Source organism: Cicer arietinum, chromosome 7 (assembly GCF_000331145.2).
Source record: "Cicer arietinum cultivar CDC Frontier isolate Library 1 chromosome 7, Cicar.CDCFrontier_v2.0, whole genome shotgun sequence".
Taxonomy (NCBI): domain Eukaryota; kingdom Viridiplantae; phylum Streptophyta; class Magnoliopsida; order Fabales; family Fabaceae; genus Cicer; species Cicer arietinum.
In genome coordinates this window covers 11,557,555-11,579,945 of record NC_021166.2, presented here as the reverse complement: position 1 = coordinate 11,579,945, position 22,391 = coordinate 11,557,555, and the positions used below count along the sequence as shown (strand labels likewise).

Genomic DNA, 22,391 nt, shown 5'->3' with positions numbered 1-22,391 from the left:
AATTTATTATTATTATTATTATTATTATTATTATTATTATTATTATTATTATTATTATTATTATTTTATGTCAGACAGGTACGTAGGTAGTCATAAACCCAATCAGACTAATCCGACATAGGTTTGTTAGAGTCGAGCTAAAAAAACTCTAATTAAGTTTAAAATTTTAGAACCTAAATCTTATGTTTTATCAGAGTTTTCAATTCGTTAAATTTGAACTAGCCAAGTTTGTGGACTCTAGTTTTCACACCCATTGGACATAGCCTTTGATAGTATTACCCACGGTTAGTTATCATTTGGTATACGTTTCAGTGAGACCGCTCATATTTTGTGTTTTTTTGCATGGACTTTCCGAAATATCCTTCTTGATAAAAACAAAAAATTGGCTTGATTTTTCACCATCACATCTTTTTTATTAATATATCAGAAATTTTAAAAACCAAATTTTTGGTTTGTATATTTTTTTTCTAAGCATCTTTACGTATTTGAAATTTCAAAAACGAAATTATTTGTATTGTTTTTTCTTTCTCAATTTTATGTATATCGAAAATTTGTGAAAATAAAAAATATTTGGTAATTTAATTTTTTTGAAACCGTATTTATAGGCGAGAAAAGTCTTCACAATGATATCACTTACGGAATCAAGAAAATGATGTGTCTTCTTGTCATTGGTCCAATTCTTCTATGAATAATGCTGGTACAATGTAGGAACAATAACCTCAAATTTCTTTCACTTTTTAATAATCTTCCAATAAGTTTCAGAATAACGTTGGATTTGTTCTTCCTAACAACGTTCGTTCTTTAACGATGAAGATTGGATGATTAAATCTTGTACGCACAATTTATGAGTTCTTTTATGGACATGTTCAAAAATCATTATAAAATATATCTTAACGTTTTTTTTTATACATAAATAATATGATTAATATCATTAAATTTTTACACACAACTACAAGATTTTATATTCGAATCCAAAACATAATATTTAATTTAACAATATTAATATTTAATATTTATTAATTGAATTATAATTTAAATACGAAATATGCCTTAACATGCATTTATACACTAGAATGCAGAAATTAGATAACAAATATGATCTTAATCTTATTAATCTTTATGGTATCCTACAATATCAAATTAAAGATTTTGTTTCCACACATTTCATGTTACATCGATTTTTGAAGTCCCCATTAACAAAATAATGTTTTCCAAGATTAAATTAACCAATAAGCATGAAAAAGAGATAACTGTAAATTGTTTTATCAACCATTTAATGCTCATCAAAGCTCACCCAAAAATTACATGAGAAGAAGAATTTGTGGCTGAGCTCAATATGTTACAAAATCCATAAACCATTACATTGAAAGATTCAAGCTTTACAATATTGATCATTGGTCAATAAACGTTGTACTGAATAAATAAATAAATATAGAAAAATGAATTTACCTGCAGCCCACGTGTTTTGGACAACCATTGCATATGCAGCAGCAACTGACCGGCCCATAGAACATTCCAAGTCAATCTGCATGGAAAACAAAGTTATGTTAAATTGTTTTCAAGTGCACGTCAAATAATTTTGCTCAAATAACTGAGAGTAGGAAGATGTTTTTTTTCAATAGACAAGTATTAATATGTTAGTATAATTAGTAATTTTGGAAAGTAAAAATATGTGTAATTGTGGAAAGTAAAATAAAAAAGAAAAAAGAGATAAAAATAAACATCAGTGATTATATTATGTTATGTGTCTCTATATTATTCAGTTTCTTATTAAAGTTTTAATTATGATATTTATTTATCTCATTTTTTTTTAATCTTTCGTATATTATCAACTAACACTAATAGCTTTTTTTACTGATAGATTTTTAAAAAAAATAAAACTCATTGTATGATTTAAATATAATTAATGATTTACTTTAAGGAATGTGAAGAACTCCATAATTAACAATAATGTTAGGAATAGAATTTGAAAAAGAATGAGCCAGATCAGAATGTTGTCATTTAGAGGTGTTTTCTAACCGCTAATAACAATAAATAATGGAGTGGTTGAGGTTTGACAGGCATGAAGAAGGAAACAAATTAGGGTGACTTAATGAATCTACGCCAATTGACTACTTCATCATCTTTCATTTATTTCAAAATTGAATTAATTTAGTCACAATTAAATACTTCAATGAATGTTATTTTGATTACAAAAAAATTTCCCAAAAAGAAAGTTATTTTAAGTTTTTATTGTAATAGTATTAATTATTTTTTTAATTGTATCTTTTAATTAATCCTATATACATTACCCTAAAAAATATATTATATTTCATTTTATATTTATGATAGTGAAAAAACAATAATAATAATAATAATAATAATAATAATAATAATAATAATTAATAAGTAAATAATTTAGTAAAATTGACTCAAAAGTGACACAATCACTATGAAACAAAGATAATATTTCATAAACAAAGTTTGATTATTAATTTTTTTTTAACAAAAAAAAAGTTTTAGTAATTATTAAGAGCATGATTATGGGTTAATCAATTTTATAAATAAAGTAAAGGTACGTACACATTCTATATTTTCAAACGATCATTCTAACACTTCGTTTTCTCTATACTTATTTTTATCTCACATCTCTAATATATCATATCATTCTCTCTTTCTCAAGTTATCTACTAAATGTATAGGTATTTATCAAATATTTTCTATTTGAATAAGCCAAAACTGCAAAACAAAAAATAGATAGTGGTTAATTACTATTATTAACTAGTTGGGGGAGGATATATTTTTTAGTAGCAGAAATCAAATAATTAATTAATAATATTGACTAATATATTATAGATCATGAATTTAATTCTGTTTTTTAACAAAATTAACAATTAATTAATAATACTGACTATTTTAATATATATGTGTGTGCGCCCTTTTTATAGAAATAAATAATGTGTCTATTAAATGTCTGCTACATACAAGTTTAAACAACATTATAACACAATAAACATAATTTTTTATATGAATCATACTCGGGACAAATACATGTGCCCGGTCAATTAGTTAATTGACTGGTGACAAAATTAATATTAAACTTAATTAAGCGAAATTAGTAGAAAAAATTGTGAATTAAGGGATATGCAATTATTCATTTTATAGAATAAAATATAAATAAAATTAATTATTTTTAATGAAATAAGATATAAACAAAACATAACTTATCTTTTATTTAATAATAATAGTATCTCTAAAATACATTTCATTTAATTAACTTTTTTACACTTTTAAAGATCCAATTTGTTTTTTTCGTTTTTGTTGTTGAAAATGAAAAATAATATATCAAATCTATAATATATCAAAGTTATGTTTTGTTTATATCTTATTTCATTAAAAATAATTAATTTTATTGATATTTTATTCTATAATACAAATTTCATTAAATTCATAACTTAAATCTTTAAATAAACTCATAATTTCATCTCTAACAACATCAAATAAAGAATGAAAATATGAGTTTATTTAAAGATTTGAGATACGAATTTGATGAAATTTGTATTATATTGAATAATATAATTAATTTTATAGGTTTTGTTTAAAATTTTTGATGAATTTTTGTAAATAAAAGGATAATATCGTTGATATTTTAAATCATAAAAAATTAAATTGTCACTTAAAATTAAAATAACAGACAAAATCAAAAAAACAAAAGATAAATAACTAAAATGTTAACTAAAATTAAGTTAAGGAAACACATATGCTATTTAACCTTGAAAATAATTTAATTTATTATTTATGAATAGTAATTTAAATAATATAGTTATTTTTTTATTGAAATTACATAGATTAAATTACCTTTTCTTTACTAAAACAACGATATTGATTCATTTAAATTGATATAAATTATATCGATTCAAAACTATAAAATTAAAAGTCACAAATTAAAAATGATGCATTTACAAAAAAAAAATTAAAATATTTAACTTAATAACATAAAACGAGAAAATATCTACAATTAAATATACATAAATATACATCGTATAATCGATCTTTGCTTCCAATACATTTCCATTGAAGAGAGTACCTTATTAACTATTAAATTTATGATATTTTAATGATTGGATTGGTAATTAAATTATGTTTAATTGTATTTTTGATCCTCTATTTTTATCAATTCATAGAATTGATTTTCTATTTTAAAAGTCGACAATTTTAATTTTTCTCATATTTTTAAACTAGAAAATGACGATTTCGTATATTTTAATGATTTTATGATATAAAATATTTAAGATATATTAATTATTCATATGTCATTAATTAAATTATAAAAAAAATTGAAGTTGAAAATTAAATTTTTAGAGACTTCTATTGCGATTTTATGGATGTTAACCATTTTACATTATTGTGTCATACGATATGTCATTTAAAATATATTATATCATCATATTTTAATTAATGTTTTTGGATAAAAGACAAATTGTCATATTGTTAAGGCATAATTGTTCTCGCGGTCCCTTAACTTTATTTCATATAACACTTAATTCATGTATCTTTTTTTCTTTCTTTTTAATTTGGCTATTTATTTAATTTTAAGTAAACAGTTTGATCTTTTATGTTTTAAAATGTTAAAAATGTTATTTTTTTATTACAAAAAATTTATCAAAATTTTCAAAAAAAAAAAAACTCATAAAATTAATTATCATATTAATATAATGCAAATTTCATCAAATTTATAACTCAAATCTTCATATAAATTTACATTTTCATTCTTTATATTTTTGAAGTTTTATAATAAAATTAAATAAATAATCAAATAAAAAAAAGTTATCTAAAATTAAAGTAAAATATCATATAAACAATCGTACTTATTATTAAATAAGATGATCAATTTTATAAATAAAAATAAACAAGAATATCAAAATCACAATTAAATCATTAAATTAATGTAGCCGGCTAACAGAAGAGCAAATAATAGAATGAAAATGGAAGACGAAGTCAATTTACGAAAGAAAAAAGAGAAATCAACAAAGGTGGTGGAGCCCAGTGTCGTATGGGGGCCTTGTGTGCTTTGATCAATTATCGGCTATCTATCGTTGTCAATTTAATTATCAACGAAGGTTGTCACAAAAAACAAAAAAAGTTCATTGTCAAAATATGCAGGACCCGGTTAGTTTTGAAAACAACATTTTCCAAACTCACATTATGACCGCCATATACTCTCTTAATTAGAGTCTACCTTTTTCTTAAGGGTCACTTCAGAACTAAGAAACCTTTAACATACCGAAAACAAATCTTTGATGTTATTTCTCCATCTCAAAATGATGATGTTGTTTAATTATTTTATATAAATTAAAAAATATAATAAATAAAAAAGAAAAAATAATTTTGTTAAATTATCTTTATAGATTATTAGTTAACTCTAATTATCATAAATGTAAAGTTGATGATAATAAATTAAGAGTAATATACATATATAATATCAATTAAATAGTAGAATTTATAAAAAGAAAATAAATTTACAATATAAGTTAAAAACAAAAATTATTTTATCATTTTTTTTATTTTATAAATACATAATTTTATGCATTTTACTTCATAAATGTAAAGTTGATGATAATAAATTAAGAGTAATATACATATATAATATCAATTAAATAGTAGAATTTATAAAAAGAAAATAAATTTACAATATAAGTTAAAAACAAAAATTATTTTATCATTTTTTTTATTTTATAAATACATAATTTTATAACTTATACTATATTTTGGGATAATATATAGAACAAATAATTGAATAAAAAATGGACCAATCCTAATTTTCCCGCATCTCGTCATACTTTCCTGTTTTAATTAACCACATTTTCTTTCTTAAACAAGTGTGGTCTTTAGTTTACAGGAAATGTTTTGTTTTTATTTTTCATTATATTAGTAGTAGTATTAATTTTGACTTAATTATAGTTTTGATCCATTTACTTTCAATAATCTGTTCGGTTAGTTTTTTTATTTTAAAAGACGACACTTTTAATTATAGTTTTTATTTCAAATGATATAACATATTATTTTATGATACGTGTACTATTTAGATCTATTAATTATTTATATATTATTATTTAATTAACAAAAACAAAAAATTCCTTAATTGGAAATTGAAGATTTTAAAATAGTAGCAAGCGTTTAAAAGATTCTTTTTTAAAAAAAAATATTAATCCATTTATGTAATTTATAACTATAAGACTGCATGTTCTATAACAAATATTTTTAATTGTAGATTTAGTTTTATATTTTAATTGTTAATTCACGAAATCATTTCATATTTTTTAAATCAGGCGGTTTTGGTCTCATATTCTTACTTTTGAACTTAAAAATAGCGATGTCACATATTTTAAATAACGTAACATATAATACGATGATGCAAAATGATTAATACGTGAAATCTCAATAAAATCATCTAAAAACTTAAGTTTCAATTTCATAACATTTTTATTTTTGTATTTCTGTTAATGACATATGGATAATTAATGTATCTAGATAATTCTATATCATATAATTTAAAATATATGAAATTGTGATTTTATAGTTTAACTTTTTTTTAAAAAAATAATATCAAAATTATTAGTTTTTAAAATAAAAAATCTAATTTTATAATTCGATGAAAATAAAGATATCAAAATTATAATTAAATCTAAACATGTTATCCAACATAGTTTAGTCTAAAAGTAGATTTTCCACTTAAAAAAAAAACTTGAAATTATCAAACAATTTAACATTTTTTTAAGAGCACTATATTTAACTTTAGCATTAAAGTAGCTTAAGTCAAAGATAAGTCGGGCCAAATGCAACCTGTCAAAATTTCATAAGATTTTATTGTAAGTTTTTTCAAAATATTTCATAAATATTTGTGTAAGTAGATCAAATAAAGAGGAAATATTAAATTACACTAAAAAAAGTAATATTAAAAGTTACACTCATTTAAGAAAAGTGTGTCGGAAAAATATTTTTAAAAATCAATTGTTAGATTTAGATTGAAATCTACTATGATATAAATTAAATTTATAAAATTTTACATTGATTTAAAATCGTTTATCATGTCATGAAGTTGCGTCTAGATTAACGTTATATATAATTACATCGATAGGGATGAGAATATGTCACGTCAGACCAGACTTTGAAAGACCTGAGTCTGACCTACGATTAATTTTTTCGGCCTAACCTGACCTTTTTAAAAGTGTGGTCTGACCTGAGCCTATTTAAAAGTCTTATTCATATTAAAATATTTAAATGCTCTACTCATACCACATGATGCTCTTCACATACTAATATCAATGTACATATCTATATATATTAAACAAAAAATAATTTTTCTAACAAAATAATTTTAAAAAAATCTGAAACAAACATACTTTAAACCCTAAAACATAATTTTTGGTTTCAAATAATAGATTTTTTTTTTCTTCTGAAACAAACGAATCCATTATTTCCTCTCAAACAAATATGGAACGACTACCGAATATGGAATGACTACTGGGTGATTGTCTAATTGATTAAATTTAAAATAGGAAAATAATATTATTAATATAATAATAAAAATAACATTAATAAATAATAAAATATATATTGGTCGGCCTGTCAGATCTAATAGGCTTTTTTATAAGTCTGAGTATGACCTATTTATATAAATAGACTTTAAAAATAGGTTGATCCTAACATTTTTATTAAATAGGCCAGACTATAAGTCCCTAACGGACAGCCTAGCCTATTTTCATCCCTAATTGACGTTAATTTTCACGCATTAAAATGACATACAAAATAATTATAGATTTATAGATATAATTTATATAATTGTATCTTTTAATTCAATGATTGATTTTAAAAAATATTTATCTACCATAATACTATTAAATGAGTATAACTATTAGTGTAACTCTTTGGGATATAATTTGATCCTCTCTAAAATAAAATATATCAACTTGTGCTAAATTATCAAGAAAAAGGAAATCAACTTGGAATATATAGAACTTTACAGAGTTCATAATCACTAAACTATTTTGTAAAAAGGAAAACTACATAATCAGGAACAAACACAAATTTAAAATTTCGTTCAAATTGAATATTGATTTTGTTTAAAAAGTTCAAGTTGTCCAAAAAGTATATTGTTTAGAAATTTGCCCATCGAACTAGATACATTAACTCTGACAAGTAAAAAATATTTGCACAAGAAAACATAATAATTGGATAAACTCATCTTTTCATAACTAGCAAAAATATTTTTGGATTCAAACGGATTGAACGGATTGAACATTCTTGGTTACTATACCAATATTGTTAATATATTATAGTAGTAGAATATTAAAATATTTAAAAACATATCAAAAACTATTCAAATATAATTTTAATTTAATTTATTTTAATCTCTCTATTTTCATCAGTTAATGAAATTGGTTTTTTTATTTTAAAAGTTGACAGTTTTGGTTTCTTGCTCATATTTTTCGATTAAAAGATATAGTTGAAAGTTAAGTTTTTATAGAATTTTATTGTGATTTCATTAGTATTAATCATTCTACACCGTTGTATCATATGTCACGCTATTAAATTATGTTATATCGTAATTTTTTAATTAAAATGACTAAAATTGCTACTAAATTTATAAAAAAAAATTCTTCATATTCAAGTAAACAACATTATTATACTTTTTATTTAATCTAAAATTTAGGTTGAAGAAATTGTTTTTCAACCTAAAAGGTAAAGAAGACAATAACACTCGTTAAACATGAATTATATTTGATGTTTTCAAATAACATTAGCATATATGAAATTTGTTATATATCAAAATTAATATATATCTCTTTATCACTATATTATTTTTGTATCTTATCAAATTGTTGATATATTAGTTAGTTAGTTAATTAATTAAATTAAATTAATTAGTTGAATACTCTAGTTAGTTAATTATTTATTACTAATTAATTGTTTATTTAATTAATTATATAAGTTTAGGTAACACTTGATGTAATTAATATTTTGAATTATCAATATAATCCAATTTACAAATCTTTATTTATCTTTTATTAATGACTTAAATTAAAAACTGTAATATAGTATTATAGAGCTAATTATTTCGCTATTTTTTTTCTAAAATATTTATTTGTAAAATTTTCATAGAAACTCGAGTGATTTATCTTTTCTTTTTCATTTAATTGTTGAATAATTTATTCTTGTTTCTATGAAAAATGCAAGATTGATGTGTTAATCTTTTATTTCAACACCTATAACAAAAAATGAAGAAGTAAGTTTGCATTAGAATATTTATTGTTTTTATTTCAAACGAAGATTAAATCTTCCAAAAACCTTTTAGTCAATTTATTTATGGCATTTTAAAATCTATTAGTTAATGTATTATGGCATTTCATATTCTTTGTTATCAATGTATTTTTTTGACGTTTTCGAAATCTAAAGTGTAATTAATGCATTTTATTTTGAGAGTTGTTAGATATATTGGCCAGTTAATTAATTAATTATTTATTTATTTAATCGATTATATAAATGAATATAACTCTTAATATAACTATGAATATTACTCAATTTATAGATCTCTGTTGAAAGGGAGAATTATATTATGGACTTTGAAGTAAATGAAGGATGAAGAAAATAATAATATAGGCAGAAATCAAAAGTTGCGGCAGCGCCATTTAAGAAACGGACAACAGAAAGGACAAAAGAAAACAGTGAAGAATGGGTAATGCAATAACAATTGACGTAGACAAGATAAGGAGCAAAGTAACTAAGGTGTTCCCCACCCGTAGAATATTCAAATTTCAACCCATCTTTCCTTCAAGCAAAGAAAATTAAAAATAAAAAGAATAATTGAGAAAATGAAAAACGATGCTTCCTCCTAGCATCGTAGCTCCTCATTAGAAAGTCTCCTCCACGTTCAAAATCAACACTCACTCAATCAATTCCCTTTATATACAACCCTTTTCCACTCAACTTAGACAAACACATCACACAACCTTATCCTCTCTTCTCTATTTCTCCTCCAATAATACCACAACTTTTTGCTTCCTTTTTTTCCTTCAATCAAATAAAAATAAAATCAATTCAATTTATAAACATACACAATAAACTCATGGATAACGCTGCTGAAGTTTCAGCTCTTAGAAGCATCAAATTGCATCTTTTAGGTGAACTATCCCCTTTAGGAACTCCAATTGCACAATACACTCAAACCAAACAACCCTGGTCTGAATCTGAATCTGAATTTGAATTTGAATTTGAATTTCAAGGAGTAACAAATAACAACACAACCTCTCAAACCGAATCAAACTCATCAACTTCCGATTCTTCAATCTCTTTAGATCATTACTTCACTAACCTCCTTCAAACGGAAACACAAATTCCACTTTTCGAATTTGATTCCAAATTGCGAACAATCGAACAGGAGAGTCCCAAAGCGTTAATAACTGAACCTGTTAACAACCGTACTCAACGAACCATAGAGAAAAACTCTTCACTGAGCCGAAAACCGTCGCTGAAAATCTCTCTCCCCAAGAAAACCGAGTGGATCAAATTCGGAAACTCGGATCCGAAACCGGAGGTGATTGTTCAGAAACCAGAACCGGAACCTGTTGAGAAAAAGCACTACAGAGGAGTTAGACAAAGACCGTGGGGAAAATTCGCCGCCGAGATTCGCGATCCGAACAAACGCGGCTCAAGAGTTTGGCTCGGAACGTTTGATACGGCTATTGAAGCCGCTAAAGCCTACGATCGAGCCGCTTTCAGGCTTCGCGGATCCAAAGCAATTCTTAACTTTCCACTTGAAGTCAACGAAGTTATTGCGGCGGTGGAGGAGACTTCCGGCGACGGTGAGAGGAAACGTTGCCGTGAAGAGGAAGAGGTGGAGGAGAAACCGGTGGTTAAAAAGGAGAAAACGATGGAGTTTGATGTGAACTGTTTTAAAGATATGCCGTTAACGCCGTCAACTTGGACTGGGTTTTGGGACGGTGATATTAAGGGAATTTTCAGTGTTCCACCGTTGTCGCCGTTATCTTCTTTTTGTTATTCACCTTTAGTGGCTGTGTGAAATTTCTATTTAGGGCTCCTTTAAAATAATCGTCTTTTATTGCATCCTTATCAGAGATGAGAAATGTACATTTCATTAAATGATTTAATTTATTCACCATATTTTCTTCTTGGCTAGATTTCAAGTGCCTATTCAATTATTATTAAATCGCTAAGCTCTAATTTTTTTAGTAAATATGTTCGTCTTAAACTTTGTAAAAAAATAGCAAAAGAATGTTAATTGTTATATATTGGTTAGAAAAAGTTGACTTATACTCTAGCAATACATGAGTTCAACTCTTATGAGTTGCTCTTTATATCTATCTCATGAGACTCGAGACCCAAGGGAACTTGCTTAAACTATTCATAATTATAAACCGAATAAGACTTTGTCATTTTATTACGAGACTTTGTCGTAAATATTTAACAATTTGAGGTTGTATTCGGCCCATAATCATTTTATGAATATTATTAAAAGGGGAATGGTGTTTACTAACGAAATAAGTTAGTACATATATATATATATATATTATTTATTGTATAAATTATACATCGTCATTTATTGTAGTTACAAGAGCATTCATTAATATTTGTTTTATTTATTTTAGAAAGGGTAAAGAAGGAGAAAGTTGAATTGTGATTCTCATTTTTTTAATTAATTTATACTTTTAATTTAGTTAACTCAAAATTAATTTTGGTTTTAAATATAGTAAAAACATAACGTTTTTGGTGAGTGAAAAAAAAAGTTTCCCTTACATAATCTATGTTTAGTGAATAAGAAATAAATAGAGATAAGAAATCACATAATAATATATTTTGGTTCCCTCAAAGTGGACTACGTCAAATTCTCTCAACTTGTGAGATTTTTCATTAAAGTTCTTAAACAAGAATGTTATTGCTTTTCACATCAACTTTCGCCATCAATCTTGATCAGTTACAATATTTCAACCTTGAAATTATTTCCAATAGTTACCTTTCAATCTAGAAATAGTTTTTATAAATCACTTTTTAATCACAATTTTTTTTTTACAATTCACTCAAACTATCTTCAACACTATAGTCTTGTGTTTTCAAATGAAACGATTTAAAAAGGATTGATGGATCAGAGTACACTCAACAATTGTTTGAGTTTTGATTGTCAGTAAAAAGATTCAGCAAGTAGATCCTTAAATCTAGTGAAACAGAACTGGAGCTTGTGCTTAATTTAAGAGCTTTAGATTTCTCAATAATGATTATTTAAGTGATTAATTGCTTGCACTTTAAACTCTTGTTATTTCCTTGACCTTGAGGTTCCTTTTATAGGCTTCATGAAGGTTGATGACACCTAATATAGCCGTTAGCAGTTCAGTTGTCCATTTGTTATTTTAATAGACAAATATTGTTGAAAAACAATTATTTTCTTGTTTTATAATCAAAACGATATTCGTTTCTATTTTGAGTAAGTTATAGACTGAGAACATTTGACAATTGTTTATGCTTTTTCTGCTTTGTACACATACTGCTTAGAGGTGCAGTTGTAGTGTCTTGTCATTTCTGTCCTGGCTGTACTTGTTGCTTTAGTCATCAAATTAGAGATTGATTTTGCTTGTTTGTTCTTGATGCTTTGCTTTTTCTTTGTTAATCTTTTAGAATGAATTTGTCCTAAATGATCTTGTGTACATAAGTCTGGTATTTTCATAATGAAGACTGATAAATTTGCAAACTAAAACGATCTTGTTGAAGGAAAGTGTTGCTTTTTCCCAAATCAGAATGGTTTTGGTTTAATAAAACTGAAGGATGTGAAAAACCAAAACGATCTTCGTTTTTATTGACTTTTGTTTTTAATAAACTAGAATGATCTTCGATTTTTAGAATGATCTTGCTTTTTCTAAAATGATCTTGTGTTGTTATGTTTAATACATATCTTCAATTAATACACTTAAAAACACATTGTTAAATAGCAACACACTTTTAGAATCATAATTAGAAGGTTAATTAACTTTATTTAATTATTATCAAAATATTAATATGAGATTTTTCCTGAACAAATGTAATAAATAGTATATAAAAAATAATAATAAATATTACTATAAAATGTCAAATTTAACAAATGTCTACATTTATTAATTGAATTATAACTTACGAATTTTCATCTTTACTTTACATCTCAATTATCAATTTTTTTTCTTTCTCTATTTAATATATTTTTATCTCTCTCTTTCAACTAAAAAAGAGGATTCATTTCACTCAAATCAAATAAAAATTTCTTATATCAACTAGATAGTACAACAACCATAAGAATAATTAGATAAAAATAAATTATATATTTTTCATACACCAACTGAACTTATATATAATCTAAGACTATTTTTAATTAGATCCTATAAAGTCTACAATAATATTTTAGTAATATTTCTAAATTTTAATTTATTATTTATATTTTAGAATATAAATTTATTTATTAAAATAATATAATTAATTTCTATAATATACTTTTTTCTCTTAATAATACAATTAATTAATTCAGCATTTATTAAGATAATATTAATTTTAATTAAAAAATATTAAAATATAATTTTTTTATGAAATAAAAAATATAATTAATTCGGAAAGATTTTTTTAAGTAAAAAATAAATTTTTTTAAAGCCTAAATCTAATTCTTGGGTCGGCCTGTCGACGATTTCCATAGATCCTGCATAATTTATTTTATTTTTGAATATTTTTTTGCTAAGGTGTGTTTGTGTGAATATAAACTAAGGAAATAGATAAGAGATATGTATCCAAAAAATAATAATAAGGAAAGAGGTACATGACAATCCATTCTTACCGAAGCAACTGTATCGTGGGGTGCGCAATATAATATTTATTATTAAAACCTAACCATCATTATATTAACAATGTATATCAACTACATCGAGGAAACCCTGAATTAAAGAATTCATGTTTGGACCCTGTGTTCGAAGAAAATATATTCATGTTAGGACGATAAAGTTATTAAATTCAGCAGGTATTATGCCAGAACTCCATATAAAATTATTTATTCCTTTATTTAAAGAATCAATATTCTTGTCCAAAAAAATCATTCACTGTATATATGAATAAATTTAATATAAATATTTTTAATAGATAAACATTAATTTTTACTTAATAAAATTATAATACGATGTTAATATTTGAGAATATTATATATTTAAATTTTATTGAATAATACTTTTTAGTTATAAATAATTTCAATATTCAATAATTTATAAATTATTTATTAGAGGTTTTTTTTAAAAAAGTAGAAGTTATATTGTATATTCCATTACCATGAAAATCATTTTTTTTTCTTTCTAAAAATCAATTGTAAAAAGTAATTTAAAAATAGTTACTCAAAACCGTTTTTATTTTAAACCGTTTTTATATTATGATTATTTTTAAATGTTGTATCAAACAGATAAAAAAATTTAATTTTAATATTCAATAATTTATAAATTATTTATTAGAAATTTTTTAAACAAGTAGAAGTTCTATTTTGTATTTATCTAGTGTAACATAAAACATTTTTTATTTTTTAAAAGTCAATTGTAAAAAATAATTTTTATAAATAGTTACTCAAAACAGTTTTTATTTTAAACTGCTTTTATATTAGGACTATTTTTTAAGAGGTATATATCAATTACACCAAAGCCTTCTAATCTGGTCCTTAATCCTTACTAATTTTAGTTTCCATTTTCCAGCATTAATTGTTTTAAATTGCCGCAATAAGATATTGGCTCAATATAAGCTCAAGCGATTGATTAACCATTGCGAGGTGCATTTGGTTGCAGTTTAAAGTGCCGCGAAAGCTTGTGTAACCATCTCAATACTAAAAAAGTTTTTTTTAAGAGTAACTTTGAAAAATTGTAGTAATTTACCATCATCTAATGAAAATTATCCATAAATTACCTATAACTTTTTAAATGTAACCTAAGTAATTTCATTTTAAAAAAATTCTTAAAATTCTTTTTAGTAGTATAATAAAAGACGAAGTTACATTTTAAGAGTATTTTTTCTTATGGTGGTGTAGCTACTATTGTGTACTCTACAATATGAGTAGAGATCATTTTTGTTTTTAAAAAATAAGTAAATAAAATAATTTATTTAAGTCTAGTATTTATGTCATCTAAAACTATGTGCAAAATTCATATGCTTTATATAAAAATAGACAATTTCATGTGACATGTGAGAGTCCATTAAAATATCTACCATCTTTTAGAAAAGAGAGAGAGAGAAAGAGAATGATGGAAAAATTGAATTTTAGAGGTGGAAATTCAAACACACGAAGAAACATGAGAGAAAAATATTGAAGAGTTTTATTATTGTTTAATAAACATCTAAGTTATTCCTTACATCTCACCATAATTAACTCATTTATATAAAAAAAAATCCTAAAATAAAATATCATTTAAATTTTCAATGCACTTGTTTCAATTGTATAATTTAATTAGTATTACTTACATTATTTTCAATATAATATATTTTACTGTGTATTTATAACACTAATAATAAATCAATATATAACAAAAATAATTTGATAAAAGTTGTATTCAATCTCTCTTTCAATAAAACACTTCTTTTAATATATATATATATATATTATAAAATTATCAAATAATTCAATTATTTTGAGATCGAGAGAGATTGTTCTGGATTAACCTAGCATTCCATGTATTTTAATTAAACAGACACAAGCCCAAAATATTTGTCCGCTAATTGTATTTCGTCTCAACTCTAAATACCACGAGCTCTATTCTCAATGGCTAGGAGCATACAAACGGGATAGTTGCTGCAAGATATTCGTCGTTTTCGTCCTCAATGGACATAATCTTTACATTATATATAACAGTGTTATAGTACAATAAAAAATATACATTTCTCTCAATATCTCACATCTCCTCAAAGATACACTCACTTGAGAGAGTTAAAAAATTTACAGATATCATCTCACCTCATAATCATGAATTGCTAAAACATTTTATTTATTTTAAGAAATTGTTTACCTTGTATATATAACTGTCGTAAGTTACTAAGTTTTGACATCTATCCATGCTTCCTTCAATACCGTCAATTCAGTTGTCATTGCAATTTCTTTATCAGTATTAACCTTTGTTCGAAATTCATATTATATGGTATTTGATTTAGGAGCACGTTTTTTGAATTTGACTTTTCTGCGTTTGACCATCCCTCTCATGCAACGTATCCTGCAACTTTAGTATTTAATATTCATCGTTTCAAAGAGATCGCTATCATATTCTTGGGCCCCATTACAAGATATGGTGATGACTAATGCAAATTAAAATATGAGGTCTTAGAATTAAAAACTATCAATTATATTATATAATATTTTTAATTAATAATTAAGTTGATTAATTTATTATTTGTTGAGATAATATTAATTTTAGATAAATTTTTATTATTTTTAAATTTAAAAATAATGAAATATTTTTGTTAAGTACAAATTTATTTTGTAGGCTTTTTAATTAAATATAAATTTATTTATTTTTAGGAAGTTAAAATAATTGTTTTAATAGCCTCATCTCATGCTAATCTTGAATTGTTCCTCTTCTTCTTATATCATTTTTATTTTTTTAAAGAAAAAAAATACCCAAATTTAGTCAATAGGATGAATTAAATTCACGTGCATCCTATATGAGTATATGTTAATGTTACCTTTTATGATAACCGCACAATTAGTAATTGTTTTTTGTTTTTCTTTTAATTTTAGAAGAAGAGAAATTAACCCGGCTGTGGATTACTTTATAGATTAAGGAATTAGAAAAGAAGCATAGTAGTAATTCTGTAATTCCTTTCGTATGCTGTCTTTCCTCAACAAATCGTACGTAATTAAATAAGTTTTTATAGACTTATTATATAACAGCGTATCTGCTTTATAATATTTGAGCATTGAGAAATTAATTAGATTTAAATATATATTTCGTCTTTATAATATACTATTTGATTTTAATTTTTGTAATTTTTTTTGTTTGAATTTAATCTCTATAAAATGAAAGATGATTAATTTTGGTCCCTAAAACGTCAAATCAAAAGTTATAAAAAAAGAGTTTGCAAACAGCCGTGGCACGGAATAAGAGTATTCCAAAAACCATAAACCCCATTTTAAATTTTTATTCATATTTTTTTTATAAAATAACACTAATTATTAAATGATAATTAATAAATTTATTAATTAATAATATAAAAAATTTAATTTTTAATATATCATAAAAGATGATGTGTTGGTGTGCATTTATAAGGCCATGTGTCTCAGCGCTATTTGTTTGTAATGTTGATTTTACGTTAGATACCAAAATTGATGGTATCTAATTTTATATGAACTAAATCCAAACAAAAAAATTTACAGTGATTAAAATTAAAAAATTATATGTTTACATAGATCAAAAATATATTTAAACTAATAAATTAACTTTAAGTAAATTCTTTGAAACACATGAAGAATGATGGTAATGGTACATTGGTACTCATAGAAAAACTGATGGCAACTAATTAAAACAATGATGATATTCAGACAAACGTTATTTAATTTTTACGTTTCCAACAATTGAATAGATTTTTAATTCATTTCACGATCTAAATAGTAAAATAGTAATTAATTCACTTATATAATCCACTATAATTTTAAACATAATTTAAATTAATTATATATTTAACATAATTAACTACGATTGTATATATATGTTTAATCATGTGTCACATATGTACGAAAATTATATATGAATGAATGATTTTTGAATTAAAAAATTCAGTATAGCTTTACTAATCTTTGAATTGGAGGTTTGTTATTTGAGACCTAAAAAGTAGTAATGTATATGGTATTATATTGCATATATAATAATAGTTAGTGTGTGTTCTAACGGTTAAAATAAAGGAGAGAGCAACAATGACAGTAAGTTGCAACATAGAAGTTGTCGAGCATAAATATCCCTGTCTCTAGGGATGTTACGGGACAGGACAAGTGCAATGAATAATCTCTTACTCTACCTTCCTCTCTGCCATTCAAAATGCTTCCCACCCCATACACGTAAAAATAATAATCAAAATCCTACTATTTTCAATCAAATTGAGAGTAAAAAGAATTCACTTTATAAAATAAAATGTAATATTATAACAATCTTGTAATGACAAAACGCGTCACTTATGACAGAAATTTATATACATATTGTGTGAAAAAGTAAATATATATATATTAAATTGCTTTAACGAGGTCTCCGTGGAGTAGGGATACAATCTTCGTCCACACTCTTACACTATCCTTGAGGGAATTTATCTTCTGTTCTCGTCCACGATTGCTCAGTCACAAATAAAAGATACACAATTTTTATAAATGAGAAATGAGAGAGTAAATTTAACTACTTGAGTATACCATATAGTTATGATTTAAGAGGTTCCCAGACTTCTTGCTGCCAAGTTTCTTATCTCGTTTTGCGGTCTTTTTTTCCCTTTTTCTTTCCTTAAAGTTTGTCGGTAAATTTAACTACTTTTGTAATATTTAATTAATAATATGATCTTTAAAATATTGCTAAACTAATTTATGGTTATTTACAGTATCATATGTTATTAATTAAATTATAAAAATTATTTTTTAAAAATTAAAAGTGAAATTTATATAGAATTTTATTGTAATTTTTTGAATGTTAATTATTTATATCATTGTATTATATGTCATGTTATTTAAAAATGTATGTCGCTGTTTTTAAGTTAAAAAATCAGAATAAATGATTAAATTTTAAAATAAGATGATCGATTTTGTGAATTAGTAAAAATAATTAACTAAAAAAACAATTAAAACTTCTTTTTAAAGAGTTATATATTTCACTTAATTAATTGTGTAATGTTATTGGAACACAAAATTTGACACAAATACAATGCTTTGATATTTTTTGAAAAACAAAATATGACTCCACTATATTTTACTTTGTATTGTATTTGTATTCTATTTTATGTCAGATTTTGTACTTTAATAACATTACTCTAAATTTTTTAAGAAGTGTTAAATTAATTTATGTTTTTTAACTCCAAGTTTGAACTAAATTAATTATTCTTACTTGTATTAAAGATAAAATAATTTATTTAATAAAATTTACTGTGTTTAATGATTTTTTACCCTAACTTTCAAGAATCAACGATAAGAGAACAATGAAGGTACAAGTGTTTCATAAATATTCTCTATTGAAGAATGTTCGACATTCTAAAATTATTTTTGTGCAATCACAAGATCAAACAAATAATATTTATACACACAAAAAAAGACACCTTTTTCTAATATCAACAAAATGTAAAATTAATTTTTGTAGTTAAAAAATCATTTTTTTTAATGTGTACATAAACACTACATCTAATCTTGTAACATATAAGACTTGCTCCTTTATCCTATCCTCCATATGCTTCATACGAGTACGAATTGTAACTCCTTTACAACTTAATATATAATAATAGGTCGATAGAAAGTGATATATATATATCATTTAAAAAAATTGTGGGAGGTATATATGCTTCTATAATCAGATTTGGTTATTTTGGGCCTATCTTTGTTGGGCCTTATGTTAATTATTTTTTGGTGGGCTTTTTAAAGCAGCGTGATCCGGGAAGAAGAAGAAAATGAAAAATTGAAAGAAACACCCTGGTTGAGAAAAAAAGAGAGAACCAAGAAAATCATGGAGCGAGTAAAGGGTTTAAGAAAAAATAGATTGAGTTATTTGTGATTGTTCCTCTTGAACACAATTGCTTATTTGCTGCTGCATAACCACATTTCTACATACGCTTCTGTTTCGCACATTTCTGCACGTTTGTTTCACCTGTTGGGTTTCTCTGGTTTTTTCAGGTTTCGTCGTGTTTCTGGTTTGCACATTTTCTAGTTTGTTGGTAATGTGTTTGTATTTTGTTTTATTTTGGGGGACTTTGTGATTTTGGTCAACATCGTATAAATTAGTTATTGAATTATTAAAATATTTAAAATATTTCACACATTTTTATAATAGTAATGAATATCTTTCAATTACTATTTGATGATTTTAGATCTCTTTTTTTTTTTCCGAGTCAAAAGACTAAAATAACAGATTTCTATAATTTTTCGACTATAACGGTGGTTTACATTAGTTAAAATTGAATTTTCTTTAATTTAATCTATGTTTGAATAATTTTTTTATTTATTAAAATTGATTTTTTTCAACGTAATCTATATTTGTATTAATGTAAATTAATTGTAGTTAGTAGCCAAATGAGTAAGAAGTTTTTTTATACTTCTAAACATGAAAAAAGACAATACAATACAAAACTATAAATTAAGTTATTTTTGACTAATGTAGATTTGAAACAAAATTAAGTTTATAAAATTAATTTTCAAGGTTAAACCACTTTTTTATTACAAAATTACATTTAAGGTTTGTTTAGTTGAAAAGAAAAGTGAAAAGAGAGAAAAAGTAACATAAAAGAGAAATACATGAAAAATAAAATAGTTTTAATCTATTATTTGATATGAGAGAGATGAAAGAAGTAAAAAAGAGAGAAATGCTATTATTTTTTAATGTGACAAAAATATATTTGATTTAAAATCAACATATAATTTATTAAATAATTAAATTTTGTTGATTACTCCATTGTTATCGTTTAATGATTTTAATATAATTTGATTAGTTCCATAGTTCTCGTTTGTTGAAAACACGTTTACATGTGTGGTGGTGCTATACATTGTTTCACTATACAAGCTTAATCTACGTACACCATTAAAATGAAATTAATGTATATTTAAGTTTGAAACTGTAATGCATATTTCTAATAACCCTTTAGAGTATGTTGATTCAGATCTTTAGGATACTGCAAATTTGATAATTAATGGATGAAATTTCTATTTTCTCATCATGATTGATGATTTTTCTAGTAAGTAGAGTGTAGACTATTTTCAAAAAATAAATCTAAATCATTTAAAATTTTAAAAAAAGACACACTCTTGTTGAAAATCAAATATGAACTAAAAGACATAAGATCGAAGACAAAGACACCTCAATAAAATGGACTAGTCAAGTGTATGAATACGACCATTTTAGATATAGTGATCATATGTGCTTGAGAGATGGGTTGTCTAGGAGTTTTATAGGGGTAAAGCTGGTAGTATTGCAGCATATTTGATTAACAAATATCCTTAATCAACTATAGACTTCCAAACATTGATAAAAGTGTAAAGTGAGAAATTGACAAACTACTCTTAATTTGAATGTATCGAGAGCATTGACTAGTGTTAGAAAGAACAAGCTTGAGGTTGGAACTTTGTGAGGGTATCTTTATTGATTATGTAAAGAGTGTGAAAGGTTACAAGCTGTGGAAGTTGGATGTTGGAGAATCAAGATGTTTGGTAAGTCCAAATGTCTCATTTGTTGAGACTTGGGTGAGGATGATGTGCACATGCATGCAAGGAAGCAATTGTGAAGGAGAAATCTCAATTTGAAGTGGAATCTCCTACTAGTAACACTAGAGATCAAAGCTCTCAATCAATAGAAGCAACCATAGACTATTTGTTGGCCAAAAATAGGACTAGGAGGAATGATATAACTCACAAGATATGTGTATGATGAAACCCATATTTGCTATGTTTTAAACGTGGTTGGAGAAATTGAAAAAAATTGAGAAAATAACTATATATAAAGATTTTAATGAACATTGTGAATGTAAATAATATTACATTTATAACCAATCAGAGTAATCGATTGTGTAATTATTTTGTAATTACTATTTACAAGACAAAATCAGTTACTTTTATTAATTTTATGTGTAAATTCTTGACATAGCATAATTTTTTTCTTGTGTATAAATAAATTGTTAAAACAATATTGGAATCTACAACAAATATTAACCAACAAAATAGAAAAAGAAACAATTGCAGAGAAAAAATGAAAACGAAGAACGTTCTTCGTTTTCTACTGAAAACGAAGATCGATCTTGACAGAACAGAAAACGAAGACTGATTATCAATCTTGGTTTTATGCAGTTTTGATTAAACGGTTTTCACAATCAAATGCAAACGAAAATAAAGAAGGATAAGAGAAGAATTTATGTGTTCTGTCTCAATTGATGAGACCTACGTCACGATCAAGCAAGCAAGATTAATCCACTATTAATGATTGAACTTTACAAGATTAAAGCATTCTCAAGATTGATCTCCTAGTATCTATCACTGTTTATGAACCAGCAATACTAGCCTTTCTATCAATCTTTCTCTTCCCCCTTTAATCTTCTCTCTCTGATTTTCTATGAATCATAAATTGCATATGTCTCTCTTAGTTTTTCAGCTCTCACTGCTATTACAACAACATTACATCAATGCATTTACAACTATAGTATTT

The 22,391-nt window shown here is 24.5% G+C and overlaps 1 protein-coding gene across 1 annotated transcript; it reads left to right on the top strand.

Annotated features, from left to right (window-relative positions):
• Window positions 1-9,718: 9,718 nt before the first annotated feature.
• On the top strand, window positions 9,719-11,175 carry LOC101494217 (ethylene-responsive transcription factor 5-like). The gene has a single exon (XM_012718194.3). It carries the CDS (start codon window positions 10,106-10,108, stop codon window positions 11,057-11,059), a length of 954 nt encoding a protein of 317 aa, XP_012573648.1. The 5' UTR covers window positions 9,719-10,105; the 3' UTR covers window positions 11,060-11,175.
• Window positions 11,176-22,391: the final 11,216 nt, after the last annotated feature.

Excerpts from the sequence above, each read along its gene's own strand:
- LOC101494217 (XM_012718194.3), top strand. The coding sequence starts at position 10,106 with ATGGATAACGCTGCTGAAGTTTCAGCTCTTAGAAGCATCAAATTGCAT.